At 50.8% G+C, this 20,935-nt stretch overlaps 2 protein-coding genes across 6 annotated transcripts; one reads left to right on the forward strand and one right to left on the reverse strand.

Moving 5' to 3' along the window:
* The first annotated feature begins 115 nt into the window (after nucleotides 1-115).
* Nucleotides 116-1,998, forward strand: NT5C (5', 3'-nucleotidase, cytosolic). The gene is made up of 5 exons (XM_047707315.1): nucleotides 116-463; nucleotides 965-1,065; nucleotides 1,141-1,201; nucleotides 1,389-1,503; nucleotides 1,629-1,998. The coding sequence occupies exons 1-5, from the start codon at nucleotides 266-268 to the stop codon at nucleotides 1,787-1,789; spliced, it is 636 nt and encodes a 211-aa protein (XP_047563271.1). The 5' UTR covers nucleotides 116-265; the 3' UTR covers nucleotides 1,790-1,998.
* A 4-nt stretch (nucleotides 1,999-2,002) lies between these two features.
* ARMC7 (armadillo repeat containing 7) lies at nucleotides 2,003-19,891 on the reverse strand. 5 transcript variants are annotated; one of them, XR_007123378.1, is made up of 4 exons: nucleotides 19,111-19,478; nucleotides 18,873-19,016; nucleotides 2,778-3,276; nucleotides 2,003-2,464 (listed from the first exon to the last, which is right to left on the reverse strand). XR_007123378.1 is itself a non-coding variant. In XM_047707319.1 (3 exons), exons 1-3 carry the CDS (start codon nucleotides 19,199-19,201, stop codon nucleotides 2,891-2,893), a joined length of 621 nt encoding a protein of 206 aa, XP_047563275.1. In that variant the 5' UTR covers nucleotides 19,202-19,478; the 3' UTR covers nucleotides 2,003-2,890. The 5 variants fall into 5 exon arrangements, 2 of the variants coding, with proteins under 2 accessions (XP_047563275.1, XP_047563276.1); XR_007123380.1 differs by lacking the exon at nucleotides 2,003-2,464 and adding an exon at nucleotides 6,338-6,505 and having other exon boundaries at nucleotides 3,141-3,276; nucleotides 19,111-19,891; XR_007123379.1 differs by lacking the exons at nucleotides 2,003-2,464; nucleotides 2,778-3,276 and adding exons at nucleotides 10,955-11,275; nucleotides 11,786-14,031 and having other exon boundaries at nucleotides 19,111-19,891.
* Nucleotides 19,892-20,935: the final 1,044 nt, after the last annotated feature.

The raw sequence follows: 20,935 nt of genomic DNA on the forward strand, positions 1-20,935 counted from the left end.
TAAGGAGCCCTGAGGCCTTCGCAGGGTCTGGGGTCGTCCACTGCGGAGTCGGGGGCGGCAGACGTGCACGCGGGCGCGCGCTCAGGCCGCCCCGCGCCGCCGCAATCGGGGGAAGGCCGCGCGCTCCCTCGGGGCCGGTCCCCGGGGCGCCCCATGCAAATGAGCCCCGGTGCGCCCGCCCACCCCGCGCCTCCGGAAGTTGCGGGCCGGGCGCCCGCTCCCCCTCCCCCCCACCCCGTCCTTCCCTTGCCGGGCGCCCGCAGTGATGGCGGCGGCGATGGCGGCGCGGCGCGCGCGGCCCGTGCGGGTGCTGGTGGACATGGACGGCGTGCTGGCCGACTTCGAGGGGGGCCTTCTGCGGGGCTTCCGCCGCCGCTTCCCCGGGGAACCGCACGTGGCGCTGGAAGAGCGCCGAGGCTTCCTCGCCCGCGAACAGTACCGAGCCCTGCGGCCGGACCTGGGGGTAGGTAGGGAGAGGGCGGGAGCGCAGCGGGGGAGGGGTCGTGGGCGGGAGGGGAGCCCCGACCCCACGGTGACCCCGGGAGCGGAAGCCCCGACCCCACAGGGCGCCGGGGAACCAGGTACCCCGACCACACAATGTCCCCGGGAGCGGGAACCCCGACCCCACATTGTCGCCAGGAGCAAGAGCCCCGACCCCACAGTGTCCCCGAAAGCAGGGAGCCCGAGCCCACAGGGCACCTAGGAATGGGAGCCCTCCCCTTGGGCAAGACTGCCTCTGCTCCATTTCCAGAGTCACCCCCTTTGTGTTTAGCAAAACCCTCGCTTCAGAATCCATTGTTCGCCCTGGACAAGAAAATCTGAAAGAATGCTTCCCCGGATGCAAAATCCTCTCCCTGTGGCTCTGATTTGCCGGCGGGTCCCCCAGGAGTCTTACTGTGAGAGTCATCCCTGGGGCTAGATCTGCTGGAGGTAGAAGCTGGGACATGAACATCGTATCTTTCAGGACAAAGTGGCCAGTGTGTATGAAGCCCCAGGCTTTTTCCTAGACTTGGAGCCTATCCCTGGAGCCTTGGAAGCCGTGCTGGAGATGAGCAACATGCTGGAGTGAGGAAGGGCAGAGGGAGGGCGGTGGAGGAAGGGCGGGCACCACCCCAACTAACCCGTGCCCCTTCCGCGCAGCACGGAGGTCTTCATCTGCTCCAGCCCTCTGCTGAAGTACGAACACTGTGTGGGTGAGAAGGTGCGGTTACCCCAACCCTTCCTAGCAAACAGATTCCTAAGTTCTGATGTTTAAAATAAACCGGCAGCACTGAAACACAGGAAGTGTGGTGGTGGTGGGCGGGGAGCAGCATCTCTCAAAGGCTGGAGACTCCACTAGCACGTATTTACTCACTGGCCCTACTGACAGACCTGTGTCCTCACCACAGTACCGCTGGGTAGAGAAATACCTGGGGCCCCAGTTTGTGGAGCGCATCATCCTGACGAGGGACAAGACGGTGGTCTTGGGGGACCTGCTCATTGATGACAAGGACAGCATTCAAGGTTAGTTTTAGACCTCTTTTTCTGGCAACCTTCCAGGCATCTGGCCTGCTGGGATTAGGGAGAGGGAGTAAAATAACTAGATTACAGACTACGTCTCACTGCCTTTCTCCCATGTCCTGTCCCAGGCCAAGAGGAGACCCCAAGCTGGGAGCACATCTTGTTCACCTGCTGCCACAACCAGCACCTAGCCCTACCCCCAAAAAGGAGACGGCTGCTCTCCTGGAGTGACAACTGGAGGGAGATCATAGAAAGCAAGCGGGGGGCCAGAACAGTGGATAGTAGCTGAAGGAAGGAAAGGCAGGCCAGCAGGGAACCCTAGCAGAGCTGAACGACAGGGCAGTGTCATGGTGGTGGCCCCCAGCACTGCAGAACAGGGAGACACAGTAACCTCCATTCTCGCAAGCCAGGCACCTGGAACCCAACAAGATGGCTGGCAAGGAAACATGGTGGGAAAATCACTCAGGAACCTTTTTAATAAAACACTTTGGCTCAGCATTCCTTAAAGGCCCTTTATTTGGGAAGGGAAAGGGACAGGAGCCCTGGGAGGGGCAGGTGGAATACAGGCTGACAGGAGGCTTTCTCCTCCCTCCTCCTGTCCATAGTCCAGTGGCTCCAGAACCTGTCCCACCTTCACAACCAGACACCACCTCTCTTGCATCTGCTTTTCCTTGGCTATGTTAGAGGTCAACCTTGAGGGAGTGCAAAAGGGAGGCCAAGAAGCTACCCACTGCTCCTGAACTCTTAACTTTCCATGGGGGTCCCATCAGATAGACTGCTGTGGATAAAATGTTGGTCCCAGGCCACAGAATTCTCCAGGCCGGCATCAACCATACCCAGTATCCAGGCAGGGGAGCTTGCAGTGCAGGTACCCAGCCTCTGTAGCCCTGGAGTGGGCATGACACCTTCTCGGAGCCACAAGCTGGCTTCTCATTTCCATTCTTCAAGATTATTTCAGATACTTCTGTTAAAGGAAAATTCCTGTTTCCTCAAGCACAAGCAAGTCTAATCCCAGGCCCAGCTGTTCTTCATGAAAATCTCCTTCCTTTAAAGCCTCTGAATCTAGGGTCCCAACTGCTTCTCACGTGATGTTGATGCCCTGGCAGTGAGGCACTGCGGGGAGGGGGCGAGGCAGGAGCTTGACCTCCAGCGGGTTGACAGTGCCAACCTATGGAAATGGCACTGCCTTTGTGCTCTTCCTTGTATCCCAAAGCCTGGCCTCCTCTCTCAGTGCCCCTCACCACAGTGTAAATACCTGTCACGCTGAGAAAACTCACCTTTAAAATAGCCAAAAGGGCACCTCTGGGGAAAAATGCTCAGCGGGAGCCAGGCAGCTCCTGCTCCCCGAGCCCCCACCAGGATTGTGGCCTCATCTCTAACAGTTAGGGCGTCATGGTTGCGAGGTCTCCCTGGATCTGGGCTGCTGTGGGGCCTCAGTCCTTGGCAGTGGGATCCCCAGGGCAGAGTGGGCCTGCCAGGTGCGGGCCTCTGCCACCTGGCTTGGGGAACAGAAGTCTTCCAGGAAGATCTGGGCCAGGTTGCGGAGCCTCGTGTTGGCTGAGAGAGAGAAGCGCAGCATGCACTGCACCACGGGCATGGCGGTCAGCTCAGGGGGGGAGCCGGAGCCTGGGGAGCTCAAGTACATGATCGTGGTCACAGCAGATAGCACGGTCTCCTCGTTGGGACTGGACAGGCAGTTGATGATGAGTGGGACGCCCCCTGTCTGCAGGATGTGCTCCTTGTTTGCCCTGTCTGGGCACAGGTTGCAGAGGCCTCCTGGGGAAGAACAGGAGGAGACACGATGCCTGAGGCCTGTGCATCCTCCCATCTCCCCTCCCAGCGCCTCTGCCCACTTTGTCCCAGGGACAAGGGATCCAAAGTCCATTCCGGTATCCACCCCTTCAAGGCTCCTGAAGGCCCGCCTGCCTGCCAGAGCCTAGCCTTCAGGAAGCGAGTACCAACCCTTTCCTCCTTGGTTCAGCCAGTTAAATGGTTAATATATATTTTTTTTAAGCAAAAACAAAACCAAAAAGACCAACCCCAACCAAAAAATAAAGCCCATATCAGTTTACAGAATTAAACAGGGTGCCTGGGTGGCTCAGTTGGTTAAGCGTCTGCCTTCAGCTCAGGTCATGATCCCAGGGTCCTGGGATTGAGGCCCACATCAGGCTCCCTGCTCAGCAGGAAGCCTGATTCTCCCCTTTCCATTCCCCCTGCTTGTGTTCCCGTTCTCCTGTCTTTCTCGATCAAATGAATAAGTAAAATCTTTAAAAAAAAATTAAAAAACATAGGTCAGGTGATGATTTCACACATGTATATATGCCAAAACTTATCAAACTATCCTTTAAAGATGTACAGCTTATTATATATCAGTTATCTCAATAAAGCTGTTAAAAGTACTAGAAGCCAAATTATAAACCAATTTAATCCTACCATCCATCTAACATTTGCTTTTCCTTTCCTCAACTTCAAAATACGTGAATATAGGGGCGCCTGGGTGACTCAGTGCGTTAAGCCTCTACCTTTGGCTCAGGTCATGATCTCAGGGTCCTGGGATCCAGCCCCACATTGGGTTCCAGCCCCACATTGGGTTCCCTGCTCGGTGGGAAGCCTGTTCCTCCCTTTCCCACCCCCCTGCTTCTGTTCCCTCTCTCGATGTTTCTCTGCCAAATGAATAAATAAAATCTTTTAAAAAAATGTGGATACACGTGAACATTTAATAAAAATGTGGTAGTTTCCTGTTTGTAAGTCAGCTTTTTTCATTCAGCAATGGACTCGGAACATCTTTCCATGCCAACAGATCTACAACCACTGTGTCATTTAATGGCTGTGCAGTGTACTACCTTACGGATGCAGGGTAATTTACTTAAATGCTACAGGAAGCGGGCCACAGGTGGGGGCTGGCAGGGACATGCCTCTTCCAGAGGTAGGAGTCTGCCCAGGTCTGGCACTGCCACCCTCCCTCACGGTACCTGGGTCAGTTTGAGTCCTGCTATAGGAAAATATCTTTAGAAGTTTCATCCATTCAGCCTCTAGGGACTTCTCCCTGTGTTCAGAATAAAATCCAAATTCCCCTTTGACGTCTTCACAGCCCTGCGCCGTCTGGTCCTTCTCTGGCACCCACGGCCTCAGCCCTTCCTGGGACCTTCCAGGCCCAGATTTTCACATGCTGCCTCCCTTGGGCTGGTAACCAACACGTCACTGCACCCTCACCAGTAAGGGTCCCCCGGAATACCCCACTCCGACCACATCCAGGGCAGTGCCCGCATCTCTGCCATTTTCTTCATATGCCTAGAACCCCGAGAAACCACCCTGGCAGGTTTGTTTTCTTGCTCACTAGCTGCCAAGCCCCACTAGAAGGCAGGTGCCTTAAGGTCAAGACCGTGGCCATCTTATTCCCACAGGTCCTTGGTGCCTGGTCAAGAAGCGCTCCACGAGCACTGTTGGAAGAGCTCAGAGCACTGAGCTGGGGAGAGGGGCTGAACTGCAGAGGGCTGGAGGCTGGGCAGTTGGCTCCCTGAGATGTCGCCTACCATGGACTTCCGCAGTTCAGGGACCCAACTGTGGCTCAGCGCACCTCTGAGGGAAGGAAGAAGCTGAGGGTCATTCCCGCAATCACAAGGCAAGGGAGACAAGGCACTCTGACAGAGAGGTGCCTCCCTATGGGACACGCAGAGACCTGGCCTGCTGATACTACCTCAGCACATCCTGGGGCGTCCCGCGGACTGCCTTCCGTACTTGTGCCATCCCTGTCACGACACCACAAGGCGAGGCCCCGCTCTCTGGTTTACTGCAGTATCCCAGGCACCTGCGACTGGACGCTCACTGGACACGTGCTGGGAACACGACTGAACCCCAGGAAGTGGTACCACCACCCTGATTTTAGTGGAAGCTGAGGCCGTTGAGTAAGTTGCCCGAAGTCCCAGAAGATGGGAAGGCCTATGTCATGGTCTGGTGGGCTTCTGGCTTCCTGGACACAGCTACACCATCTCTTCTGAACTGCCAGCGGTGAACCAATCTCCTACCCACTGTAGATTACCTGACTGGGGGCAGGCGATGGGATATTTATCTCTGCTGTAAAGTATGATAAGATGAAGTCTGAGTCACCCTTGGCCACTGAGTCATCATCACAGAGAGATGTGCCTGGGCAGGACACTGCCACCCAGGCTGGGGGATAATCAGATGGCATCTGCTGGAGGGCGAAGCCAGGCGGCCTCTGGATAGCTGGCCCCATCTGCTCCTTGTTTGTAGACCTAGGAAGTCTCCAAGGATGGATCTTGTGCCTGCCAGAGCTTGCCACTGCCTGGGACCCAACCCCAGGGCATTCCTGAAGCCCCTCCACCTTGCGGGCAGCGATCCTCAAGAGTAGAAAATAAGGGTGAGTGCTTGGAAAGAGAAGGGCTTCAGGGGGCAAGGAGTCTGAACGGAAGCACCAAAAATGGAGCCAGGGGACCCAGGAGAAGCCAAGGCCACAGCGAAGTGAGCTCGCCCTCTCGAGTCTACCTCTGTGAGCCTGCCCTGAAGAACGAAGGAGGGCTACAGGAAAAGAAGAAAACAAAACTGGAAACTTCCTAAATAATGCCCAGCAAGAGTCAGCTGGTTGGATCCAGTTCCGTCTGTCTGTAGGATGGGAAATTCTATAATTCTTAAAAATCATGTTTTCAAAGAGTACTAGGGGAAAATGCTTGCAACATAAGGTTAAGGAGGGAAAAACGTCATCAAATTGTATATACGATAAAACTGCAATGGAACGAGTTAAGTACAGCAAGGTGTCACCTCTTCTGAGAGCCTTCCACAACTGCCCTCACAGCCCGTCTCCCCAGCACCCTCCCCCTACCTCCTTTGTGTCTCCTCTTCATGCCGAAGTTATCTGTCAGGTTTACTGAAGGTCCCCACTAAATCCAACTTCTACCAGAGGGGGAATTTGTCTTGTCTCAAACGGTCACCTTGGCCTGGCATATAGCAGATGCTCAATAAACGGACAGACGCGTTAACTAAAGACAAGCTGGAAACACAGCCAAAGGTTAACAAGGCTTATCTCTGCAACGGATCAGGAGTCATTTCACCTTTACTTTCTAAGTTTACTTCCACAAAAATACTTTGTTTCCTGTTTTTTTTGTTTTGTTTTCTGTGGAGAGGAAATAAGGTAGAAAATGTTATTTTTATATGCAGGAAAAGGAGTTTTTAAAAGACTCACTTATTTTAGGGGCGCCTGGGTGGCTCAGTGGGTTAAGCCGCTGCCTTCGGCTCAGGTCATGATCTCAGGGTCCTGGGATCGAGTCCCGCATCGGGCTCTCTGCTCAGCGGAGAGCCTGCTTCCTCCTCTCTCTCTCTCTCTCTCTCTGTCTCTCTCTGCCTGCCTCTCTGCCTACTTGTGATCTCTCTCTGTGAAATAAATAAATAAAATCTTAAAAAAATAAATAAATAAATAAAAGACTCACTTATTTTAGAAAGAGCAAGAGAGAGCGCATGCGCACGAGCAGAAGAAGGGGCATAAGAGGAAGAGAAACCACCTCGAGCGGACCCCGCTGAGCACGGAGCCAGACCCAGGGCTCCATCCCAGGACCCTGAGATCATGACCTGAGCTAAAACCAAGAGCCAGCCGCTTAACTGAGCCACCTCAGTGCCCCAGAAAAGTTTTTTTTTTTAAAGCTACATTTAAGATTATTTATTTGTTTATTTATTTGGCAGAGAGAGAGAGAGAGAAAGAGTGTGTGTGTGTGTACACACACACACAGGGGGAGCGGCAGAGGGAGAAGCAGGCTTCCCAGCTGGGGAGCCCAAGACACTGAGATCATGACCAGAGCCGAAGGCAGATGTTTAACTGACCAAGCCACCCAGGCGCCCCTAAAAGTAAATTTCATTTAGAAAGTAAAACTCACCAAATGACATCACTAAAAAAAGTGAAAAGACAAAAGGAGAAAATATTAATAAACTATGTATCTGAAAGAAGACTTCTTCCCAGATACATAAAGAGTATATATTACTGCCTATCAAGAAAAGATAAACATGTTGTAAAAATGAGAAGAGACCTGAATAAGGACAGTGATGTGTGACAGTGTGCTCATCACTACCTCTCGGAGAAATGAAAATTCACACCATGCCAGGTGCCTCCCCCCGCCTACTGTCATGGCTAAACCAGAACAGACTGACAAGACTAAGGGTTGGTGGGAGGTGGGGCTGGGGACTCCTCATAGGCTGGTGGCTGGGAGCCTCACACGCCATCACCGGGTTGGAAAATACATGGCAGCTTCTGCTGAAGTTAAGCGTATACCTCCCCTGTGACTCAGCAACTCACTTGTACTTGAGCCTGAGAGAAAGGAGTACCTATGGATGCGAGAACACTCGCGTACAAACGTTGACGAGAGTTTTATGCACAAAGGCTCCACACCACAAACAAGCCTCCGTCGGCAGGTGACCTGGGCGAACAGACTGTGGCGTATGCATACCAAGACGTGAGCGAACGACACGGTGACAATCTGGGCGAATCTCAGAAACGCTGAGTGACAGAAACCAGACCCAGGAGTACATCCTGTGTGATTCCACTAAGATGAAGCTCGAGAACAGGCAAAACAGGGGCGCCCGGCTGGCTCAGCTGGTGGAGCAAGCAAATCCTGATCCTGGGGTTGCGAGTTCAAGCCCCACATTGGGTGTGGGGATTGCTCAAAACTAAAATCTTTTTTGGGACGCCTGGGTGGCTCAGTCGGTTAAGCGGCTGCCTTCGGCTCAGGTCATGATCCCAGGGCCCTAGGACTGAGTCCCGCTTGGCGGGGAGTCTGCTTCTCTCTCTCCCTTTGCCTGCTGCTCTGCCCCTCCTTATGCTCTCTTTCTGTAAAATAAAATCTTAAAAAAGATAAAATCTTTTTTTTTTTTTTTTTTTTTTTTTTTTTTTTAGAGAGAGGCGTGCAATTGCATGTGCAAGAGCATGGGGCAAGGGCACAGAGGGAGAGAGAATCCCAAGCAGACTCCATGCTCCATCACTCACCAAAATAAAGTCTTAAAACAACAACAAACTAGGCAAAACCCATGGGTCAGAACAGTGGTTACCTGCGGGTAGAAGACACTAACTGGGAGAGGGTGTGAGGGACCTTTCTGGGGGAGACGGAAACATTCTATATCTTGATTTTAGTGCTGGTTACACAGATGCACATATACCTTAATGAAATTAAAAATCCATCAAACTGCACTGGGTGTTGTACGGAAGTGCTAAATCACTGTATCACCTTAAACTAATATTATTACACTGTATGTGAACTAACTGCAATTTAAATAAAAACTTAAAAAGAAAAAAAAAGAAAGGTCAAGAAAAAAACCTGTCAAACGGTCACAAGATATGTGCGCTTCACTGTATGTGGACGGCACAGCATCTTAAACCACGCTTACCGAACAGAAAGGAGAACAAGTTCTGACTGGCTGATGAACACGCTTTGGGCAAACCACAGAAGACACAAAGAGAACAGGGGGGCAAAAGCAGTGCCCTCCTAGGCACAGGGAACCACAGAAATCCCCAGGAGAGGTGAAAGAGAAAACCCCAAGGACAAGTGAGGATGAGAAAGCTGGAGGCTCAGAGAGGTCAGGTAGGTGACCTCAGGTCACACAGCAAGTAGGGCACTGCTGCTGAGACAGGAGGGTCTAAGGATTGTTCTGGGGATTACATGAGCTCATGTCCATAAGTGCTTAGCCAGCGGCTGGGGGTTGGGCAAGCCCTAGGAGAGTGACCCGAGACTTTACTCCATCTCATGACAGCCACCCCAGAGCGCTGGGCTGGCTGCTCCCCATCCCAAATAAAAATCTTCATTCAAGACTATGTGTTCTTGGGTTTTACTTTAGTATCTTTTTTTTTTTTTTTTTAAGATTTTGTTTATTTATTTGACAGAGAGAGAGACAGTGAGAGAGGGACCACCAGCAGGGGGAGAGGGAGAAGCAGACTCCCCGCTGAGCAGGGAGCCCAATGTGGGGCACGATCCCAGGACCCTGGGATCATGCCCTGAGCCCAAGGCAGATACTTAATCGCTGAGCCACCCAGGTGCCCCTTAATTTAGCATTTTGAAAACAGTTCTGAAACTTAAATGTTGAGGGATAGAACAGTGTATAAAGTTACCCCTATGTATAAAAAAGAAGGGAACGGGGTGAAAGTGATAGGGATAGAAGTGACACTTCTCTCAAAATACCTTGTATAGTTTTGACTTAAACTCATGAATGCTTCCCATCATAACAAACATCAAATTAAATTAAATCAAAAGCAGAGAAAACATGGCTTTTCATACTTCTGACCTATATTTCACTTCTGGAAATTTATGCCACCAGTATACCTTTACAGGGGAGAAATGGCATACAAATAAGGTTATCCACGGCAGCACTGCTTGGAAGAGCAAATGGAAACCACCTGAATGTCCACCCCTAAGAGGTAGCTAAACCCAGTCCCTGGCACCCAGGGAATGGCATGCAACATTTGCAAAGAATGAGGCAACTTTGTGGGCTGATACTGCAGGTGCACTAAAACATGATGCTAAATTAAAAAAATAAAAAACAGAATATACATATACTACCAGACATGTAGAACTGGCAAAAAGGTATACATGCAAATATGTACAGATTTGTCTGTAAATCCTGAAAATATCTCTGGGAGGATAAAAAAGAAACTAGTAACAATGGTTACTTCCAGAAAAAGCTACAGAGAGAGTTACCGTTCACTATATACCTTTCTGAATTCTGTACCATGTGACTCAATCATGTAGTCACATAAATTAACACACACACACACACACACACACAGACAAAGTGTGTTCGTGCACAGAACTCAGAGGAAGGGGAGCTGGTCTCTGCAAGTCTGGGAGGAATGGCAGAGGCTGGCTGCCCTGCTCCAGCTAAGCGTGGAAGGGAGCAGTGGGGTGAGAACACAGACATCACCTCCTTTCTATAAGGGGAATCCTGCCACAGATGGGTAGCTGAGGAATTTTTTCTTTTTTCTTCTTTTTTTAAGGTAAACTCCATGCCCAACGTGGGGCTTGAACTCATGACCCCTAGATCAAGAGTTGCAAGCTCTAATGACCAAGTCACGCAGAGATTCTTAAATTATTATGAGTCAGGAAGGTGTTCACCTCTGACAGTAAAGAACTGGATCAGGAAGGGACATACAGAGGCTTTATTTATTTATTTGTTTATTTAATTTTTTTTTTTTTTTTTTTGACAGAGAGAGAGAGATCACAAGCAGGCAGAGAGGCAGGCAGAGAGAGAGGGGAGGAAGCAGGCTCCCCGCAGAGCAGAGAGCCCGACTCGGGGCTTGATCCCAGGACCCTGGGATCATGACCTAAGCTGAAGGCAGAGGCCTTAACCCACTGAGCCACCCAGGCGCCCCCAGAGGCTTTTTTTTTTTTTTTTAAGATTTATTTGACAGAGACAGTGAGAGAGGGAACACAAGCAGGGGGAGTGGGAGAGGGAGAAGCAGGCTTCCCGCTGAGCAGGGAGACTGATGTGGTGCTCCATCCCAAGACCCTGGGATCCTGACCTGAGCAGAAGGCAGTGGCTTAATGACGGAGCCACCCAGGTGCCCCTACCAGTCTTTTTCTGAGCACCACCACCATCTGGTGGCAACTATATGTATTGCAGGAAATAGAACGCAGGAAAACAATTTAACATGAATTCTGGGAGGCCACCTACTTGAATCCTGTTTTAGTAACAAAACTGCCAAGTATTCTGTGAAATCCTAGGATTCAACCAGTTTTCATGGAGGCAGAGAGTTCTCTCCTGGTTCCATTCTATCTCCATACAGCATCTAGGAGAGACGCATAGGCTGCGTACAGAACACCTGAGAATCAACCAACAGTGCTTTGGGCAAACATTCCCAAATAAATGCCAAAGGCTGTCTGAGTTTTTATTTGGAGCAAGAGCCCCAAATTCTTTCACCCACTTGGGTATTTACTGAGATCCTGGCTTTATAGCTGGTCCTTCATAATTCTCCCACTCCCATCCCCCTGACCCCAAGCAGGGGCCAACCAGTATGGCCTCCCAGTGGCAGTTTCTCTTAGTTACCAATCAGACGTGGCCTGAACTGTGAGCACCACCAGTAGGAGCAGGGATGAATTCCCACCAGAAACACCTGGAGGACAGTGTGAAAGTGCAAGGTGTGGTGGAAAGAAAGAACAAGGAAAGAGGACACTCTGGAGTTTGAGTCTTGGCTCCGTCAGCCAGGGCCCCTGGGGACAGAATTTGGATCCAGGCAGGATGGGTAAATTCCTGGCTCCAGTCATCACGAACAGTGGGAGCCTCAGACAACACACCTAACCTCACTGAGGACTTGTTTCCTCACACGTAAAGAGGATTTAGTACTACGGGCCTTGTGGTTGGTGACACATACAGAGCCCTAGCAGGACGACAACAAAAGGGTAAAACAGCTCTACAATTGTTCTAAATGTGCAAATCCACAAAAGGTCAAGAAAGGGGAAGGTACAGAGACTCAAAAAGCCCTGCGTGTTACTGGCAATCCTGGTAACCAGATTCATCTTGAAGGCTACACTTATCCTGCCCAGGGTGTCTGAGGGGTCACGGGAAGTGGCCTCCCCAGAAGTCAACAGTCAGGCACACCAGCTTGCCACCGGTGAGTGACTGTGGCTGCTTTCAGCCCTCAGAGCCGGCAGGGCCGTGTGATAGGAGAGGTCTTATCTCAGAGCTGAACGCATCAGCACCACCTGGAAAGATGCCTGCGATCGTGCTGGGCTGTGAGGATGGATGGAAGCCCGCGTTCTGACCCTGACCTGCCACTAATCAGCTGAGGCTGGGTGGTCCATGCCTCAGTTTCCTCATCAGTGAAATGGAGGGTCTGCAGTGCCTTGCAAGCTTTCACAATGCACAATCCACGGAATGGGGGAACTCCTGTGTTCTCTTCTAGAATCTGACAGCCTTGGGTTTCCGTTCCAGGCTGGCCATCTTTAAACCTTTGGCTGACCCACTGATCCTTCCTAAGCTTCAGACTCCGCACGGAAAATGGAGGTTTTTTTTTTTTTTTTTTAAATGATTTTATTTATTTATTTGACACAGAGAGAGAGAGAGAGAGATCACAAGTAGGCAGAGAGGCAGGCAGAGAGGGGGGTGGGAAGCAGGCTCCCCACCAAGCAGAGAGCCCGATGCAGGGCTCGATCCCAGGACCCTGAGATCACGACCCACTGAGCCACCCAGGCACCCCGAAAATGGAGGTTCTGAGCACACCTACTTTTAGTGTGTCTCAGGGTCAAAGGTGACAAAGTACAGGAGCCAGAACTGGGCACACAGAGGGTGCTCTGAAAGTGCTAGCTAGTACTGTAAGTCCTTCTAAGTCCCAGAGCACCGGCTCTGTAACTAGGAGACTGGCTACAGTAAGCCATCCCACCTCACCTCTTTGAGACATGAGAAAACTGTTTATCCTCAAAAGGGCCTGAACACCAGGCCCTTGGGTGGAGGCCTAGAGGATCCTGAAGCTGCAGACACTTTGTCTCATTTAATTCTCTCAACAATTCCGCAAGGCAGATGCCCCACCTAACAGATGACCAGAGAAAGGAAATCACATGCCCAGAGTTAAGTGGGAGAGCGAGGACTTGGACCCAGACCTGCCTGACCCTAAAGCCCAGCTCTTATCAAACTCACTGTGCTCCCTGCCAACCAAGAGACACTAGTTTTGGTTCTGCGAGCCCAAGGTGATCTAAACCAGCTCTCCTCTCTGCGGTCACTCCAGAATCAGTCCTGCTCAGGGCTACAGCACTGAGTTAGGGCCCATACTCCACACCTTCTAGGCCCTTCTCTCCTCTACCGCAGAGATAAGCAAAGCTGAGCTCTGCCCTCGTGGAGATAAATTTCATCCCTGCCACCAGAGATAAAAGAGTCAAAGCTACAAAAGCACAACACAGAGCCTATTAGCCAAAAAGGCACCTGACAGTGTTTCCCATTCAGGGCCAGCGACATGCAGAGAAAAGGAAATGACAGCAGTAACAAAATATGCATCTAAGTACTACTGGGCCTCTCCTCGTAAGTCATGCACAAAAAATACAAGAGAAATTTACTCTGCAGACAATCCCATGGAGGGATTCAAGGCTGAGAAAGCGACTACTCTGGGGATTAGGAACCTTGTGCCGGTTGAAGGAAAGGAAGAGAAAATGAGGAAAAGCGGCAGGGAAAAGGAAAACTGGGGATGAAGATACTAAGAAAGTGACCAGCCAGTACCTTCATGGAGCCCATTCTGCTCCCCACGACAGTCCTGCAATGCAGGGCAAGCAAGGTGAGGAGACGGATCTCAGAGAAGGGACAGATGCATCACCCACTCTGGGAGGCTGCCCAGGAGAGCAAGAACCCAGGCCAGGCCCAAGTCTCCCACTCAGCAGCCCAGGGTCTTAAGAGTACTCTTGCCCTGGGCAAGTTCCTGATCTGCACAAACTTTTTGTGGGGGACTGCTCCTTTTATCCAAGTTTGCACCCGTCCAAAGCTTGAGCTGGAGGAGCTCCATCACTCCTTGGTGGAGGCTGTGTGTCGCAGGGACCACTGTCACCACTCATATGGCAGAAGCTGTGGAGCACAGGGAGGGGATGGAGGACTTCTACAGAAGAAAATCTTAAAGCGACCAATGTTTAGAAATTTATTTAGCATAATGATCTCCAGGGGCGTCCGTATGGCCCTCTCCACAGGTTGAAGAGTGCAGGGAGCCCACCCACAGCCCATCCTCCTTTCCCCCATATTTGAGGCTCCAGGCCCTGAACCTGCTCCCCCAGCTGCACGGACCTCTTTCTTGGATCCTGACTCCCACGGGTGGACTCTAAGTCCAAGGAATGGCCACAGGGCAGGTATGAATACAGCCAAGATGTCCACACACATGGGTGAGACTTACTGTGGTGAGGAGGGATGGCCCCCATTTGTACCGTAGCCCCACGCACCCCGAACAGTAGGGGCCAGCCTGGATAGTCTTTCAAAATTTTACAACACACCTACCTGATGTATTCAGTGCAAAAAAAAAAAAAGTGTTAGTTGAATCTATCGAGGCCTTCAAGCTCCAGAGTGCTAACCATTACACAGTGGGACCTGCTCTATCGAGGCCTTCAATCTAACTTCTAGGTTCCAGGAACAAAGGGGAAAGAGGAACAAGCTAAACGACACCATAAAGAGGCAACCAGACAATTAGGAAACAAGGAGGAAGGTGGGAAATTCTGCAGAACTGGTCTGGATCCTTCAATAATTAGTGTCATGAAAACAGTCTACTAGTGATTAAAAGAGATAATTTATGTAGCGCCTTCCTTCCAAAGACTACAATATGCAAAGAGGAGGAAGAGTAACTTTACAGGGGAGAAACCTGACCAGTACTAGTACCAGCTGATCACCTCAGCCCGGTGATCAAGGCCATGATCAACGGTGAGAAGTCACACTGACAGCACAGCTCCATGACACGACGTGGGAAAAACGGCACTTACTTCTGTGGCTGTCCTCCCCTAAAACCCAGCCTGTCTAATCAAGAGAAAAGCATCATACAAATCCAAGTTAAGGGACAGTCTACAAAATACCTGAGCAGCACTCCTGGAAACCATCAATGTTACCCAAACGGGTAAGTCTAAGAAACTGGCACAAGTCCAGAGGAGCCCAAAGATGTGGCAACTAAAAGTAGTATGGCGCCCTCAATGGGGTCCTAGAATGGTAAAAGGGCGCTAGGGAAAAACTAGGGAAATGAATCAAGCATGGATTTTAGTTAATAACAATGTATCAGGGGCGCCTGGGTGGCTCAGTGGATTAAAGCCTCTGCGCTTCGGCTCAGGTCATGATCCCAGGGTCCTGGGATCGAGCCCCATATTGGGCTCTCTGCTCAGCGGGGAGCCTGCTTCCCTTCCTCTCTCTCTCTGCCTGCCTCTCTGCCTACTTGTGATCTCTGTCAAATAAACAAATTAAAAAAAAAAAATCTTAAAAAAAAAAAAAAAACAATGTATCAAAGGCTGCCTGGGTGGCTCAGGCAGTTAAGTGTCTGCCTCAGGCTCAAATCGTGATTCCAGGGTCCTGGGACTGGGCCTCATCTTGGGCTCCGGGCTCAGTGAGGAGCCTGCTTCTCCTTCTCCCTCTGCCCTCAGAGCAGGCGGGGCTGCCTGAGGCTTGTGCTCTCCCCCTGCTTGTGCTCTCTGTCAAATAAATAAATAAAATCTTTTAAAAAACGGGCTTATTAATTCTAACAAATGTACCATACTAATGTAAGTGGTTAATAATAGAGAAACTGGGTATGGCATATATGGGGACTCTCTGTATTACCCTTGCAATTTTTCTGAAACTGTTCTAAAATAGAAAATTCATGGGGGTGCCTGGCTGGCTCAGTCAGTAGAGAATGTGATTTTTTTTTTCTTTTTTTAAGAGAGAACAAGTGTGCGTGTGCGCAGGAGAGAGTGTGAAGGGGGTGTGAAGAATCTCAAGCAAGCTCCACACCCAGCACAGAGCCTGACATGGGGCTCCATCTTACATCCCTCAGATCATGATCTGAGACGAAATCAAGAGTTGGACGCTCAACTGAGTGTCCCAGGTGCCCAGAGCATCCGGGATAACCCTTGATCTTAGGATTGTGAGTTCCAGCCCGATGCTGGGTGAGAGCTTAAAGAAAAAAAAAAAGTAAAGAAATAAAAAAATAATAAAAAATAATAAAATACAAAGTTCATTTAAGAAGAGACAGAAAGAGAGATGGAACATAAAAACCAGATTAAATGCCCCTTTGGGAACTGTTAGAAAAATCTGCATGACTAGGTGTTAGGTGATAATGGAATAATTATAAACGGTTTCTTTCTCTATGTAAATAAGATTCCTTTCACTGTGTAGAAAACATTTTTTTTTAAAGATTTTATTTATTTATTTGACAAGAGATCACAAATAGGCAGAGAGGAAGGCAGAGAGAGAGGGGGAAGCAGGATCCCCGCTGAGCAGAAAGCCAGATGCGGGGCTTGATCCCAGGACCCTGAGATCATGACCTGAGCTGAAGGCAGAGGCTTAACCAACTGAGCCACCCAGGTGCCCCGAAAACATTTACTTTTTAAAGATCTTATTTATTTATTTAACAGAGCACAAGCAGGGGGAGCACCAGGCAGAGGGAGAAGGAGGTTCCTACTGAGCAAGGGAGCCTGATGCAGGCTTGATCCCAGGACCTTGAGATCATGACCTGAGCCGAAGGCAGATGCTTAACCAACTGAGCCACCCAGGCACCCCGGGGGGATATATATATATATATATATATATATATATATATATATATAAAATATGTATATATATATTTTAATATTTTATTTATTTGATAGAGAGAGACACAGTGAGAGAGGGAACACAAGCAGGGGGAGTGGGAGAGGGAGAAGCAGGCCTCCCTCGAGCAGAGAGCCCGATGCGGGGCTCAATCCCAGGACCCTGGGATCATGACCTGAGCCGAAGACAGACGCCCAACGACTGAGCCACCCAGGCACCCCTATTTTTTTTTTTTTTAATTTTAAAAATATTTATTTAGAGAGAGATAGCATGTGTGCAAGTAGGGGGAAGAGCAGAGGGAAAGGTAGAGGGAGAGAGAACATCTCAAGCAGAGTCCACATTGAGCTCTGGAGCCTGACACAGGGCGATCCCACAATCCCAAGATCATAACCTGAGCCGAAATCAAGAATCAGATGCTTAACCTGTTGAGCTACCCACGCACCCCAGAAAAATATTATTATTATTATTTTTTAAAGATTTTATTTATTTATTTGACAGAGAGAGATCACAAGTAGACGGAGAGGCAGGCAGAGAGAGAGAGAGAGGGAAGCAGGCTCCCCGCTGAGCAGAGAGCCCAATGCGGGACTCGATCCCAGGACCCTGAGATCATGACCTGAGCCGAAGGCAGCGGCTTAACCCACTGAGCCACCCAGGCGCCCGAAAAATATTATTTTTTAAGACGCAGGCTGAAAAAAAAGAATTTTTGTTTGTTCTCAGAATAAACTGCTTTTTCCCATGGCCTAGAGCTAAGTCAAGTAAACTCTGGTACTGCCCACCTCTCCAACCTCATTTTGTACCACTCTGCTGCACTCCCCACAGCCTGCCACATCAGCTTTCTTTCTGGCTCCTCCCGCTTTAGGGTCTCTGCCCATACTGTGCCTCTTCCTAGAATGCCTTCCCATGACGGCAGAATTGAAGCAGCCCGCACCTCAGCTCTCTGCTCTATCTCATCACCCTGTTTACTTCTTCAGAGCCTCAGCTTTTTTGCTGGTTTACTCACCATGTGTCTCCCTCCACTAGAATGTAAGTTCCTTGAGGGCTAAGACCTTCCCTCCACTTGTTCATCATCTCTCCAGCATTTCGAACAGTACCTTACAGTACATGCCAAATAAGTATCTGTCCACTGAATAACAGGTCTTAGACCATAACAACTACAGGAGGTATAAGCCATTCCAAGTCACCTCTACTTTCCTTGATATTACCACATTAAAATAAAGATGTTTAAAAAACACCTTTCGGGGCGCCTCGGTGGCTCAGTGGTTAAAGCCTCTGCCTTCGGCTCAGGTCGTGATCTTGGGGTCCTGGGATCAAGTCCCGCATCGGGCTCTCTGATCAGCAGGGAGCCTGCCTCCTCCTCCTGTCTCTCTCTGCCTGCCTCTCTGCCTACTTGTGATCTGTCAAATTAAAAAAATAATAATAAATAAATAAATAAATAAATAAATAAAAACACCTTTCTAGGGGTGCCTGAATGGCTCAGTTGGGTAAGGGTCTGACTTCCGCTCAGGTCATAATCTCAGGGTCCTGCGATCCAGCTCTGAGATGGGATCTGCACTCAGCACCCCTCCCCCTGCTCGTGCTCTCTCTTTCAAATAAAAATCTTTAAAAAGTTTAAAAACTAAAAATGGGATTCTATAAACTTTTTTTCCCTTCAAGTGGCTTCAATCCATTCCCTCGTTTATGATCTCATCTCTAAACAGGAGGAAAGGCAGACATGCAGAGGGACTCCTGGGCAGTGGTTCCAGATCCGATTCAAGCTAGCTGTGACCTGGAACAATGTGTGAACCAGGAGGTGGCGAAGGCATCGCTGGCGCAGACGTCGAGAAGATCCGCCTTCTCAACAGAAGAACTCCCTAAAATATTCCTTTCCCAGTGACTGGCCTTTTTTTTTTTTTTTTTAAAGATTTTATTTATTTATTTTACAGACAGAGATCACAAGGAGGTAGAGAAGCAGGCAGAGAGAGAGGAAAGGAAGCAGGCTCCCTGCCAAGCAGAGAGCCCGATGCGGGGCTCGATCCCAGGACTCTGGGGTCATGACCTGAGCCAAAGGCAGAGGCTTAACCCACTGAGCCACCCAGGCACCCCCCCAGTGACTGGCTTTTAACTCACTTACTTCACGAAGTCAAATCACGTATCTGAGAGACCTGCCCCATACTTACCAATTGCAAACTCCACCAGGGTTTCATTCTCCTCCGACAGGGAATCGAGGAATAAATCAAGGACCTGCAGCTGCCGCAGATACGGGTAGTTACTGGGATCATAGGCGAAGTTGGCGAGGTTGGCCAGTACTTGCTCCTTGGCGTCTGCGGCGGAAAAGTGGCTCTGGAGCCAGGTCTGGGGCGGCTGTCACGGCCGGACCCCTGCCCCGTCCCTTGCCCACCACCCTGCCGCTCTTACCCTGGCTCTCCGTCTCCTGGAATTCCGTAACCAGTGCCTGCAGGTATCCCAGGCGCCCGACGTGGGGGTCTACCTTCGGCTTCTGGGCCATGGTCAGGGCGGCAGAGGGGCCGGGGAGAAGGGCAGGAGACTGTGGGAAGTGAGGACGGAAACGGGTTCCTTCCCTGACTTCAGGTTCTGCAGTAATTTGCTGCCGAAGCTGGAATGTGGGGGGTGGCGTGGGGGTCTCAGGACCCTCTTAGAGGTGGGCGTGAAAACCTAAACTTGGAAACGGGAAACGAGAAAGAGCCAGGAGCACCACCCAGACAGCAGCTTCTGAGCTTGATTTTCGGCTGGATTCTAGGTTTCCGGCGGAAGCCACGTTTAGCCCCCGCCCCAGGGGGCGGAAGAGGCGGGTCGAGGCAAGCTAGAGGCGGGGCTGTCGCTGAGCTCGGCGCGCGTGCGCGGCGCGCTTCGTGCCGTAGGACTATGGTTGAAGGGGTTCCGTGGTCGCAAGGGTGCTATAGGGTTGATGTTGCTTCAGAGAGTCCCACTAGGGGGCTTGGGAACCAAGAGGAGTCGGAGGGCGCCCATGTGGGGAAGTGTCGAGGCAGAAGAACCTCCAGACACCTTTGCACCTTGCACTTGACGAGGGGGCGCAACCCAGCCTCCTCGACCGGGACTCCCCATCTGAAACGCGGGCATCAGTTCCCTGCACCCCAGTCCGGGTCCTTTGACACTATCTTCTGATCTTTCCCAAAAAGCCCGGTGAGCCTGGCACCTTCTGCTCCCCAGCCCTGAGCTGGTCACCTCTGGCTACGAATTACAGGGTAATAATATCCTAAGGCTTTTTGCCAGCCAGGTGGATGGGGAGTGCTAGGGGCATGGATGAGCCCCAGGACCCTCCGTTCACCTAAATATACCGCTTTGGCCGCTCTGGGTTGTGGAGCCCTGGATGCTGAAGCCCTTCAGCTTAGTTCTTTCTCAGGGCTTCTCAGGAAGGTGATGTGTGACCTAGGCCTCGTAGGCACAGGGGATAGAGCACCAGGCAGGGAAATGGCGCTGCCGCCCTCCCATTGTGCTTGAAAATGCTGGGGTAAGGGGGGCTTGGTCTGTGAGCTTCTTGAGGCTTAGGACCACGTATCTTTGGCCCTGGGCAAGGAAGGAAGGTGGCTGCCACACTCCAGCCTGCCACAGCATCACTGACAGCAGACCCCACACACCTCCATGGTCAGTGGTCCTTGTGGTCAGCCCCTGCCCTGTGTGCACCCCTTGAGGCAGGAGTTATGACTATAATCTGGGTGCCTGGGTACCCTGATAGCTCCACATAGGACAGTGGCCCCAGACCTGTCATCAGGCCCTTTGGCTTCTGTAGAGAGCCGATAAAACGTGGGGAAGTACATCTCAACCCATGGTGGCCAGGGGCTCCTCTGCCTCTGTCTGGAAAGAGCAGTAAAGTCCTGGGGACCAGGGGCTCAGAGTTCAGGGACAGGAGGTAAGCGAGCTCCAACCTGCGCTGGTCAGGAACAGCTCTAGTTACTCTCTAGAGGATTCCCAGGAGAGCACCTAAGTGGGGATCTGGAATCAGATGGGCCATCCCATTCTCCCTCATTTGTCCCCTCTGAAAGGCTCAGGGGCCTTCCTCCTTGGGGAGAAATTCTCAGCCCTTGGTTTTGTGCTGAGGGCATCACCAGGTCTTACTCCTCTTACCCAGGCCCTGGGACGTGGTAGATACTCAATAATTTTGTTGAAGGGAATGTGCCCAGAGATTATTGCCAGTCTTGGCTGGGAGAAGATGAGATCAAAGCTTCCTATGCTGAATGTTCACTCATATCTTTTTTCCTTA

The sequence above is a fragment of the Lutra lutra genome, chromosome 16 (assembly GCF_902655055.1).
Source record: "Lutra lutra chromosome 16, mLutLut1.2, whole genome shotgun sequence".
In the NCBI taxonomy this organism is placed as follows: Eukaryota; Metazoa; Chordata; class Mammalia; order Carnivora; family Mustelidae; genus Lutra; species Lutra lutra.

Excerpts from the sequence above, each read along its gene's own strand:
- NT5C (XM_047707315.1), top strand. The coding sequence starts at position 266 with ATGGCGGCGGCGATGGCGGCGCGGCGCGCGCGGCCCGTGCGGGTGCTG. Across the intron at positions 1,202-1,388 it reads AACACTGTGTGGGTGAGAAG|TACCGCTGGGTAGAGAAATA; the intron begins GTGCGGTTACCC and ends TCCTCACCACAG. Across the intron at positions 1,504-1,628 it reads TGACAAGGACAGCATTCAAG|GCCAAGAGGAGACCCCAAGC; the intron begins GTTAGTTTTAGA and ends GTCCTGTCCCAG.
- ARMC7 (XM_047707319.1), bottom strand. The coding sequence starts at position 19,201 with ATGGCCCAGAAGCCGAAGGTAGACCCCCACGTCGGGCGCCTGGGATAC. Across the intron at positions 19,017-19,110 it reads CCAGGAGACGGAGAGCCAGG|ACGCCAAGGAGCAAGTACTG; the intron begins GTAAGAGCGGCA and ends TTTCCGCCGCAG. Across the intron at positions 3,277-18,872 it reads CCTGGTGGAGTTTGCAATTG|GAGGCCTCTGCAACCTGTGC; the intron begins GTAAGTATGGGG and ends GTTCTTCCCCAG.